The 12,537-nt window shown below is 50.5% G+C and overlaps 1 protein-coding gene across 1 annotated transcript in view; it reads right to left on the reverse strand.

The window, feature by feature from the left end:
• The window catches only part of adgrb2 (adhesion G protein-coupled receptor B2), a 114,023-nt gene that overhangs the window by 51,005 nt on the left and 50,481 nt on the right, over positions 1-12,537 (reverse strand). The window contains 6 exon segments of the mRNA XM_067256320.1: positions 4,540-4,642; positions 6,209-6,287; positions 9,994-10,140; positions 10,639-10,747; positions 11,727-11,795; positions 12,078-12,272. Coding sequence (XP_067112421.1) covers positions 4,540-4,642; positions 6,209-6,287; positions 9,994-10,140; positions 10,639-10,747; positions 11,727-11,795; positions 12,078-12,272 — 702 coding nt within the window.

Genomic DNA, 12,537 nt, shown 5'->3' on the forward strand with positions numbered 1-12,537 from the left:
GACTGAAGGTGTGCGGAGGAAGGAGGGAGAGGCAGACAGAGGGGAAGAGGGAGGGAACGAGACACAGGCATCGCTGGAGGACAGAGGCAACTAAATAGCTTGTGGGAGAGGGGGAGTATGGGAAACAAAAGAGTATGAAAAATCAAGCAAAACAAAAACAAGTGGAGATTATTTTCCCTCTAATTAACTGAAACCAAAGCCAAAAAAACAGCTTGAACGCTCATTGCCGCCCGCCTGCCCACACATGCGCGCACACACACACACACACACACACACACACGAGTGCAAACACTGTCTAGACCTCAGTCCATTTGCCATCAGCTCACTCTTTATCCATCGAGTCACTGGAGCCAAATCCAATCTTTAGAAGATAAAACACTGGTGATTCTCTCTGTAATCTGAGCTCAGTAGCGCGTGCCAGCCAGGAAAAATCACTATGGCTCAATAAAAGGAATCGATCAGTGAATCCATTTCTCTAATTGACTCATCTGGGGCTCGTTTCACCTGTAATCTACTGCAATCAGAGAATCGACTGCCCTAAATGAATCCTCAGCATCCGTTTCAGCCCCATAATTTTCAATGTGTGATCTTAAGCTGGAGGAATTGGACAGTGATCGATAGGGGAATTACAACTGTTCAGTTCTTGTCCAAGAACTAGCAGGGAGCTTAAAGTGCACACGTTCAGAAAATCCGATCCAGCAATCCAATTCCAAGGGATGGTCAAAGAGTCAAACAGTAGCTAATATGGAACTCTGAATAAGCCTGAGACTTCCAGAAGGTAGGGGGACAACCAGACCAGCCTATCCACAAACAAGAGCCCACAGCCTGCATAGATGGAACAGCAGGGTGCCTGTACGATCCCGTTCTCCAGTGGTTTGGCACGAGACTCACAGTCAATTACAGTCTCCCCCTGGTGGCAGAGCGCAGCATCACAGGACACTCAAAGGCTGGACCCGTGGCTTTGACACAGTAGATATCAAAAGCGTCTCTATTGATTTGAAATGGCATGGATCCTAGCCTGTGTGATTTATCTGGGAAGGAGTGCTTAAACCACCATAAGCTCTACACTGTTGTTCTCTCTCTCTCTCTCTCTCTCTCTCTCTCTCTCTCTCTCTCTCTCTCTCTCTCTCTCTCTCTCTCTCTCTCTCTCTCTCTCTCTCTCTCTCTCTCTCTCTCTCTCTCTCTCTCTCTCTCTCTCTCACTCTCACTCTCACTCTCACTCTCACTCTCACTCTCTCACTCTCACTCTCACTCTCACTCTCACTCTCACTCTCTCACTCTCATCTGGAGGGAAGCAGAAAGGGAGAGGATGCTACTGTTCAGTGTTGGAATCTCCTCAGCCCACCTCCCACTTCCAGTCTCAGACGAGGGCACAGCTGATCTATCACGCCTGGATGGCTAAAGCTACCGGATGGCGCCTTTCATTGACACCCATCCGTCTCCTGTCACATCAGTCAATCCAGGCGTCCATTTTCGAACGGCCGGCCGGCGGGATGCATCATTTATGTGTTCCCACAGAGGCAGCGACGCGTGGACCCCCGAAACATGATGGATGACATGCCTTTGTTTCAGCTCGCACACAGGCGAGGTGTCACCTACATCACACGGCTTCTCAGTGAGCATTAGCTTCCGTCGCTACGCTGGGCGTCTGTTAACGCCCCCCGAGCCATCAATCAAGCGAGCGGCGGGGCTAACGCTAGGCTAACGCTAGGCTAACGCTAGCTCAATCATGACTGACACGGAGGCACTCCCACACTGTCTGCCTCCTCTTTAGCGATGACATCGCGCGCTGGGCTGCGTCTGCATGGCTGGAGCTTTTTTCCGCGGCGCGCGGCTAAGACCGCCGTCCCGAAGAATCCGTCGACAGATGGGAGGATGATTATTGGTTACACTTTAAGCGACGAGATGCATCGTTTCTTGAGGCGTTCCTTGGTCATTAGATCCGTCGTGATCTAGCACTTCCCTGGCCGCCAACATGCCTCTGACACAAGTGCCCCAGATCGGCGGAAATTAAACCCAATAACTCACTGTAGGGTTATGTGTAAACTGTGGGCTTAGCGCTTTAAATGAAAGGGATATTTCATGCTTTATCTGGCACCACTGGCAGCCACCTGAACGATCATTCTGACTGATAGAGAGAAAACGAGATTGCAGTTAAATAAACAGGGAGGGGATCTAACATGGGGCGGCTCTGGGCTGATTAGCATAAGGCCGAGAACATCCAGCTGACTTCCTAAAGGGCGAATGAGGGATGACTTGGTGGAGGGAGGGCTTTGACATCTGGTGTACTGTAGGGACACCCAACTTTCTGGTCCCCTACCTCTTGCTCACCAGTACACTACACACACACACACAGGCAGACACACACACAGGCAGACACACACACACACACACACAGAGGGAGCTAAGGAGTGGGAGAGAAAGAGAGCGAGAGATGCACATTTGCACGCCCATACAGCCACACACACGCGCCCACACACACACACACGCGCACACACACGCGCGCACGCTAGGTGTGTGTTGTCACGGGGGAGCACGGTGGGCAGTCCAGAGCAGATGTCTTCACAGTGAGGACAAAGCCCAGTACAGGGACCCTGACACTCCCCTCGGTGAACTCTCCCTCAACAGCTGTTGCTATGGCGATGCCCAGCATCTGGGCATCCCTTTCCTGGCTAAGGTCGACATCCCCTCAGCTGCCGATCTCACACATACACACACACCCACACAAAGTATCACACATATCACAGTATGTATGTTTACGCAAGCATGCATGCACATGCATACACATACACTGGGATTGCATTACAGGTCTAGGAACCTCAGAGTAACACACACACACACGCAGAATCTCATGAAAGCGCAGTACAAGCAACCCTCTCCGTCCCTCAGAGGGACATACGCAGTCTGAATATGATTTTCCTGTGTGTGTGTTTGCCCTACACCGTCCTACTGCAGGGGGCCAGTGCAGAGCAGAGCTTCCGCTGCAGGAAGGGGAGGTGTCTGAGGCAGGGGAGGTGTCTGAGGCAGGGGAGGTGTCAGAGGCAGGGGAGGTGTCTGAGGCAGGGGAGGTGTCTGAGGCAGGGGAGGTGTCAGAGGCAGGGGAGGTGTCAGAGGCAGGGGAGGTGTCTGAGGCAGGGGAGGTGTCTGAGGCAGGGGAGGTGTCAGAGGCAGGGGAGGTGTCAGAGGCAGGGGAGGTGTCTGAGGCAGGGGAGGTGTCAGAGGCAGGGGAGGTGTCTGAGGCAGGGGAGGTGTCTGAGGCAGGGGAGGTGTCAGAGGCAGGGGAGGTGTCAGAGGCAGGGGAGGTGTCTGAGGCAGGGGAGGTGTCAGAGGCAGGGGAGGTGTCTGAGGCAGATCAGCACGCCCTGGGAAACATGCACACAGCGTCCTCCTGACATTGGTCTGGTCTGGTCTCCTACCCTCTCCTCCTCCACCTCCCCTCCTCCTCCTCCACTTGCCCTCCTCCACCTGCCCTCTTCTTGTCCTCCACCTCCCCTCCTCCTCTTCTCCTCCTCCCGTCCTCAACCTGCCCTCCTCCACCTGCCCTCTTCTTCTCCTCCACCTCCCCTCCTCCACCTCCCCTCCTCCTCCTCCCCTCCTCCTCCACCTCCCCTCCTCCACCTCCCCTTCCCTCCACCTCCCCTCCTCCTCTTCTCCTCCACCTCCCCTCCTCCACCTCCCCTCCTCCTCCTCCCCTTTCCCCCCTACTCTCAAGCCCAGCCTTTCTAGAGTCCTTGGCTGATAATAAAGATGGAATGAGTGAGTCAGAAACACACGGCATGGAGAGAACAGGCCATTGGCCATTCACAGGCTTTGAAATGATGAAGCCAATGTGCAATCATATTGACCCGAGGTCCTGGTTAGCCGCATAGCATTTGCATATCAAGTGTGCTACTCCAGGTCATTCTTCACGCACTCTGTCTGTGTGTGTGTGTGTGTGTGTGTGTGTGTGTGTGTGTGCATGCTTTATATCTATAGGGACTTTTTAATATTTAGCATTAGTTTCCAAACAGTGCCCACATTTCTGTGAATGCATAATTAAATGTGCATTAAATGTAGGTCAAAGAGCAAGATTCTCATTACACTGCATCTTCTCCACTACACTGAACAACTGGTTAATTCAAGTTTTTCAGCAAGAAATATACTAATAAAGCACGTCAGTGTAGCACCACATAACTAGAAAAGTAGAATAGTCAACAAGCGGTCAAACACTAGAATGTTGTCAAAATATATGAATATATTCAGTCAAGAAGTTAAAAACTAGAATACACTTAGCCAAGAAGTCCAAAACTAGAATATATTCCAACACAAGAATGGAAATAACTATAAAACATTCAATCCAGAAGATGGAAAAACAACAGAATATATTCTATCAAAAAGAGGCAAAGAAAAAAGAGAATACATTGTTCAATGTCAGGTGGTGCAGTGAATAAGAAGTACTATTTACCTACTGAATATACTATGTACGATTGAACTGTCATCAGACTGTGTGTTATTGTAAGCACATGCAGAGCTGTGTCCTCCAGGGTTCTGTGCACTCACGTTAAGCAGGAGGGAGAGCTCGACCACCACCATGGGCTCGCTGGGTTTGGGTTCAGGTCGCACGGTCACGGACAGGATCTTGGAGTTGATGATCGCAGGAGCCCTGGGGAGATGAGACAGTGGTTACATGACGACGTTACTCACCTGGCTCAGTCTCACCTGGCTCAGTCTGGAGAGACACCGAGGATGAGTCACACTCATGCACAAACACACATGTGTTTGTGTGCGCACAACTCCGTGTTTCCTCATGATAGCTTGTCCAGATAGATTGCAGAGTGTGTATCTATGTATGACTCAGAGTCTGAACCTGTGTGTAGTTCGAGTGTGTGCACGAGTGTGCGAGAAAATGAGTGCGTGTGCACCACCCAAATAAATATTCAATCCGCTCAGCCTCCCTGCAGCATCTCAAGCCTTTTGAGTCTGTTGGCAAAAAGCTAATGAGATACAAGGAACCCAGGGCCTAGATCTAAACAAACAGGCTGAACCTATTAGCATTCAGCTATGCCGCACAACACAAGCTATCAGGCTAGGCTAACAGGCTAACAGGACAGGCTAAACAACCAAGCTAAAAGGCCAAGCTAATAGACCAGGCTAACAAGCCAAGCAAACAGACTGGGCTAACAGGGCAGGCTAACATGGCAGGCTAGCTCAGGTGCAACCAAGAGCACTGACCTGGATAACAAGGTCTGCCCCAGCGCCAAACAACATATGGGGAGAGACGGAGGGAGAGGGGAAGAGAAAGAGAGAGGGAGAGAGGAGGAGAGACAGAGGGAGAAGGGAAGAGAAAGAGAGGGGGAGAGAGACAGATGGAGAGGGGAAGAGAAAGAGAGAAGGAGAGAGACAGAGGGAGAGGGGAAGAGAAAGAGAGAGGGAGAGACACAGAGGTAGAGGGGAAGAGAAAGAGAGAAGGAGAGAGACAGAGGGAGAGAGGAGGAGAGACAGAAGGAGAGGGGAAGAGAAAGAGAGAGGGAGAAAGACAGAGGGAGAGAAAGAGAGAGGGAGAGAGACAGAGGGAGAGGGGAAGAGAAAGAGAGAAGGAGAGAGACAGAGGGAGAGAAAGAGGAGGAGAGACAGAAGGAGAGGAGAAGAGAAAGAGAGAGGGAGAAAGACAGAGGGAGAGAAAGAGAGAGGGAGAGAGACAGAGGGAGAGAAAGAGAAAGGGAGAGACCGAGGGCGATGGGGAGGAAGAAGGGTAGGCAAAGCTTAGAGGTGAGAGAGGGAGGGGAAAGTGAGAAAGGGAGAGAACATTGACACAGGCTAAATAAAAAGGGGAATGGAGAGGAAAAGAGAGATGGTAAAGGAGAGCTGGGTTGAGGTGTGAACAGCTGCCAGGGTGTTGGTCTGCCATCGCTGGACCTAGCTTCCAACGAGAGGAGGGGGTCCCTCACTGACCTGCTCCTCTCTGTGTTACTGTCTCTGGAGGAGGGGGTCCCTCACTGACCTGCTCCTCTCTGTGTTACTCCCCTTTTCTCTCTCTCAGTTTTCGTGGGAGTTTTTCCTTTAGGATCAGGTTGGTTTAGGTGCAGTGCTATGGGCATACTGTATGTGAAGCCTTCTGTGGCATTGCTGGTGTCGCAGAAGTGACATGGATTGTGACAAAGGTTATGTAGATACAGTTTGATTCGATTTGAGAGAAGGGAATGGGAAACACACACACACAGATACTCACTTTGGTGCTGGCAGGATGACCCCTAAGGTCCGGTACAGAATGGCTCCGATGACAAAATAAGACGTTTCTGCTTCGGTTTCTGGAGAAAAACAAAACAAAACAAAAAAAACATCAACAGATAATGTGAACAGAATCCACCCTCACACACTGCAGACAGGCTGTCACGGAGCCCTGAGGCAGAGCCAGCCTGTGCTGGGAGCAGACACAGGTACCCAGAGCCAGCCTGTGCTGGGAGCAGACACAGGTACCCAGAGCCAGCCTGTGCTGGGAGCAGACACAGGTACCCAGAGCCAGCCTGTGCTGGGAGCAGACACAGGTACCCAGAGCCAGCCTGTGCTGGGAGCAGACACAGGTACCCAGAGCCAGCCTGTGCTGGGAGCAGACACAGGTACCCAGAGCCAGCCTGTGCTGGGAGCAGACACAGGTACCCAGAGCCAGCCTGTGCTGGGAGCAGACACAGGTACCCAGAGCCAGCTGGGAGAGAACGAGGACTGGGGGATGGAGGGATGAAGACCAGAGGAGAGAGAGGGGATGGACTGTGATGGAGCAGGGGATGGAGAGATGAAGACCAGAGGAGAGAGAGGGGATGGACTGTGATGGAGCAGGGGATGGAGAGATGAAGACCAGAGGAGAGAGAGGGGATGGACTGTGATGGAGCAGGGGATGGAGAGATGAAGACCAGAGGAGAGAGAGGGGATGGACTGTGATGGAGCAGGGGATGGAGAGATGAAGACTGGAAGATAGAGGGATGGACCGTGACATTTAGAAGACGAAGGTTTTGCAGGAAGAGAAGAACAAGTCCCTTCCACGGAGTCTTTCTTTAGCTTCCCTGTATTCCCCGTATTGCATCGTCTCCCCTTTTCAACTCCCTCCTCGCCTTTCTGCTCTTCAAAACTTTTCTCTGTCTTCCAGCGCCTTCCACCGCCCCTCCTTTTCATCTGTCCATCTCCCTGGGCTCCCTCTTACGCCAATATCTCTTTCGATCCCTCCATCCCTCTCTCCGTGGACACGTACTTCCCCACAAACCCTGTGCTCCCCGAGAGAGGTGCTGTCCCTCTGTAAATGTCAACGCATCCGGAGTGAGGGATGAGAGAGGAAGGGTGGAGCGAAGGAGATGGGTTTTTGTGTGAAAGATGATTCTCCCAAAATCTTTGCTTCTCTCCGTCTCTGTCTCTCTCTCTTTCTCTCCCACTCCCCCTCTCCCTTGGCTGAGTCTGGGTGGCAGACTAGACAGGGGGGAGAAGGGATAGGAGGGATGGTGGGAGATGGGAAAAGAGGAGGAGGGAAGAGAGATACAAGGTGGTGACTCATCCAAAATCTGTTCAGCCTATGAGGTAAGACTACTAAGTGAGAGAGAGATATAGAAAGAGCGAGAGATATAGAGAGCGATAGAGGGAGAAAGAGAGAGGTGTAGAGAGAGTGACAGATGGAGAGAGGGGGAGAGAGGTGGAGAGAGAGTGATGGGGACAGTGAGAGAGAGATATAGAGACCGAGGGAGATAGAGAGTGATGGAGAGTGATAGAGACAGTGTGAGAGAGAAGCAGAGAGAGAGTGATGGAGAGTGATAGACAGAGATGAGGACAATGATCAAAGTCTCCGTCAGAGAGCCGCCAACTGTGATAAATCCTAATTGGATGCCGTGCGCACGAGCATGCAAATGAGAGCCCCACTGTATTGTGGGTAAATGTTAAATCGGTCCACGTTAGACCTCAAACCACAAACTCATTATGTGAAAACTTGATTGAGGACAGAGGGAGCGATTGAGCAGGAGAGAGAAAGCGAACAAAAGAGGGACAAATACTGCGGCGTCGTTCTGTCACACGAGCTTGCCTCTTCCTCGTCAGGGATTTGTCACGCCGCCACCGTTAGAACAAGTCACCGATTGTGGATCAGGAGTCAGATATTAACGCTCACCACAAATCCCAGAGATCCTGAACCCGTCGCCTGAGTCAGCAGAGATGCCTTCATCATGAGGAGAACTACGTTTCCCATCAGCTGAAGACAAAGGCCGCTCGTCCATTTGATAACACATTTTACATTGACATTTATTCATTTAGCAGACGCTTTTATCCGAAAGCGACTTCCAAGAGAGAGCTTTACAAAAGTGCATACGTCACTGATCATAACAACATTGCGGGTAGCCAAAACATGAGAAAAAAAAAATTACTAAGTGCCAATGGGAAGAACCATAAGAGCATGCAGTTAAACAAATACCTTCCTTGTCTCATTTCCTTCCTCTCCTCTGAACGGTGAACAAGCGATAGGTAAAATCCATACAGTAAGCTCTTCTCATGTACTTAATCAGTCCTTAATAGAAGAATCTGAATAGATAGTTCCAGTCAAGCGAATGAGACAAGACTATCATTAGGATGAATGCAGAGCGGGCCTTCATGAGTCTGGTATGTTCGATATAACTTAACAAGCCATGTCATGTTTCCATTACAGTATTACACAGAGGCCTGTTATGCTTCATTAGGGCTGTTCTACCTGATGACAGTCAGGGTTAATGTATTGGTAAGTGTCAATGGGCGCTGTTGCTGTGGGTCAGGTCATAAAGTTGAGTGTGTGTTTGTGTGTGTGTGTGTTGCAGTATCAGTCCATCCCTACAGGAAGTTAGTTGTGTGTGTCCTCCAGTGGATTTGTGAACAGGCCAGCCTTTGTCCACTGGGCCAAGACAGGAGACTATAAGTGGTCTGTGTGTGTGTGTGTGTGCATCATTGACTTGTCATCCTAAGAAAGCTTTTGATGAAGTGTTAAATGAACCAAACTAGCAGGTAGAAATCAGCTAAAGGCCACAGAAAAATGCCACGTCTCTACCAGTGAAACCACCTGTCAGGAACCTCCAAACACGATCAAGCACACCCACACTGAGGAGGAGAGAGGCCAGTCAGAGAAACAGTGTGCAAGGCCAAGACAGGGTGCAAAGGATGAGCAGCATACTGCAGCGTGGGAGGCTGAATGGGCTGATGCAAGGGGAGAGAGAAAGCAAACGAGAGAGAGCAGGCGACAGAGAGGGAGGGAAGGAGAGAGAGAGGGATAGATGGAAAAAGAAAGAAAGAGAGAAAGCAACAGAGAGAAAGAGAGAGTGAAAGAAAGCGAGTAAGCAAATGAGAGATGGAGAGAAAAGAGAGGGATGTTAAGAAATAGTGAGCCATGTAGGGCGGAGTCTTCAGGAGGAGACCAGGCAGTGACCCCCCCCCCCCCCCTTCCATCTGAGACATGTCTAATCTTTTATTACGCAGGGCGGGAGAGGCAGGCAGGAAGTCAGGCCTGGTAATTTCCTGTGGGCCGTGCCTCCATGTCGTGTGTGTGTGTGTGTGTGGGGGGGGGGGGGGTCGGGGCTACATGACAGCGTCGGCAGAGGAAATCTTCTCCTCTCATCTCAGTCCCATCATGTCACGGCCTCTCTGCTCCTTCAACAAGGCCTTTATCCCTCTCCATCTCCCTTACACCCTCTGGCCTTTATCCCTCTCCAGGGCTGGAATGGCCATCTGGCATACCGGGAATTTGCCCGGTGGGCCGACGCACTTTTGGGCCGAATCGCCGATATAAATAATAAAGAGAGGGGAGAGAGAGAGAGAGAGAGGGGAGAAATAGATGCTGAGAGAGATAGGAGAGAGAGAGAGATGAGGGGGAGGAGAGAGAGAGAGATAGGAGAGAGAGAGAGATGAGGGGGAGGAGAGAGAGAGAGATAGAGAGATAGATAGAGAGATAGATAGAGATAGATAGAGAGAGAGATAGATAGATAGAGAGAGAGAGAGAGAGAGAGTGGTTCTGAGGCGCACCTTGCGAGGAGAGAGTGAAGACCTCTTTAGGGATGTAGAGTTTGTCCTCAGCGTTGCGAGCCCAGTCCTTCATCCCCCTCCGGCCCTTCATGGGGAAGTTAATGTCACTGGAGACCGCTGAGACCGGTTCCCGCTGTATGGTGATCACTACAAACACACACACACACATCCATCGTAAATATACAACAGCAATTGTTAAAAATCCCGAAGAACGATAAACAATAATTCCAAAAAGGGAACAGGTCGATGCGAGACATTTTATGAGAATCAATAAAGCAATCACGTTTGCTGGAATCAAATGAGATACGCGTGCCAGGAAACATTAATGCTAATTATAGTGCAAAATCATTCCCCGTAGACAGGCAACGCACTGAAACTGCTGTCGAGTTATGCTAATGCTAATGCTAACAAGGAGTCTGATTTGGTGTTAAGGTGTTAATGGGGGGAGAACCCCATAAAAGAGACAACCATCGAACCTAGGGGCTCCCACGCTACGTTAACAGTGGGTGGTTCCTCCACCCCTCCTCCGCCCCTCCTCCACCCCTCATCCACCCCCGTCCACCCCTTCACCCCCCCCATCCACCTGGGACAGCCCCCCCCCCCACCCCCCACTGGGACAGAGGCTGTGTTGAGTGCGGTACTGACTCAGGTTGTTGGTGACCACCAGGAAACTCTGGAAAGGTTTCTGCGCCTCTCCGATGAGGTGGATGAAGTCTTCCAGCACCCTCATCAGCAGGCCGGCGCCTGGGGATACCTGGGGGGGATGGGGGGGGGGGGGTCGGTTAGTAAGGTATCCTCTGCTCATGTGGTACACTAGGGTTCATGTGGTACACTAGGGTTCATGTGGTACACTAGGGTTCCTGTGGTACACTAGGGTTCATATAAAAAACACCCTCATTTAACTGCAGATGTTGAGTTGGAAGAAAAACCAAGCTGAGATTGTCCTACTGTAGACCACAACAAGCCTCATGAAGACTGTGTCAGGTCTGAGTTATGGATGTATTTACTACTTGCTGTGCAGTGGCTTTGGGCTCACTAGCACTGGAGAAGAACACTACGGCAACAGGTCCAGTACCACACTGGTGGGAATCATTATTCATGATTTTGTCTAATCATTTCAGTACAATCATCCCCTCGTCATCATCATAATTGTCGTTAGAAGGCTTGTGCATGTGTTTGCATTCTTAAATAATGTGCATTTATTCGTTTATTGAAAGGAGTGTGTGTGTGGGCAGCTGCCTTTAGGTTGACATTGAGTGTGATACCGTGCAGTGTTATAATGGGTTTGTGGTACAGTATGATGTCATATCCTTCGATCGTTGTTTATGTAGCCCAGATGGCAAGTAAACACATGTTAATTCAAGGGCATGGAGAATGGAGGTTGAGATGAACACACTCACACACACACACACACACACACACACAAACAAACACACGTATAGACACAAACACACAAACGCACGCACACACACACACAAACACACACTCAGAAACACACACAAACAAACACACTCAGAAACACACGCACTCCATCTGTAAACAGCGAGCAATACCTTCCGAGAATGAAAAACAGGAGTGTGCTTACAACTCCCTGATACTGATACAGTATAAACATGGTGCCGTCATCTTCACTGAAATGTGACAGAGCCTTAACCCCCACACGCGCTTCGTGGTGTAGCAGACACACGGTGGCAGTACAAAGGGAAGAGAGGTCGAGATCTAATGTTGCCTACCTGGTGTGCGTCTTCCCACTTCTCCAGATTGTCCATGTCCAACATACAACTGACTACCTGGAAGAATTTCTGAGGGGAGACGAGACAGATGCTTTCAGACGATCCACTGGTGTGAGCATGTGCATGTGTGTGTGAGAGAGAGATAGAAAACGAGAGACTGAAAGAAAGAGAGACAGATATAAAGAGAGAGAGCGAGAAAAAGAGAGAGAGGATACAACTGTATCTGCATATTCCCGCCAATCGCTTTTGTACCGCGCTTCATCATGCTTTCACTCTAACCGGACAGCACGTCACACAAACAGACATCCTCTCTTCCCGCGCGCGCACGCTCGCTCGTTCCCCCGTTGTCACCTGCATGTCGTCGGGAGCTGGGATGTAGGTTGCTCTCTTGAAGGTGTCCGTCACATTTCGCAGGATCTCCGTGGAGAACAGGAGGTCGCCGCTGTAGTAGCTCCGCCTCAGAAGCAGCTCCAGGAGACTCCTGACGATCTGAGACATGCCCTCCCCCGCCAGGGTCCTCTGACCCTTCGCAAGATGCTCTCTCAGCTGGGGGGGAAGGCAGGGGAAGGAACCTTTTAGCATCCCCCAAGGAACAGCATGTGCAACAATCTCAACAATCGATGCACAAAAAAAAAACTGATAATTTTTGGGGGGGATTTACGTTTTGTAATTCAGAAGGGCCAATAGCAGCAGGGACACATTTGTTCTTAAATGTATTGGTTCTGCATCTTGGCAGGTTATATATGCGACCTGAACTCACTGACAGGAGGGACAGGGGTCAGCAAGGTCGTTGGGAGAGGTCATTTAGGTC

The sequence above is a fragment of the Osmerus mordax genome, chromosome 18 (genome assembly GCF_038355195.1).
Source record: "Osmerus mordax isolate fOsmMor3 chromosome 18, fOsmMor3.pri, whole genome shotgun sequence".
Lineage (NCBI taxonomy): Eukaryota > Metazoa > Chordata > Actinopteri > Osmeriformes > Osmeridae > Osmerus > Osmerus mordax.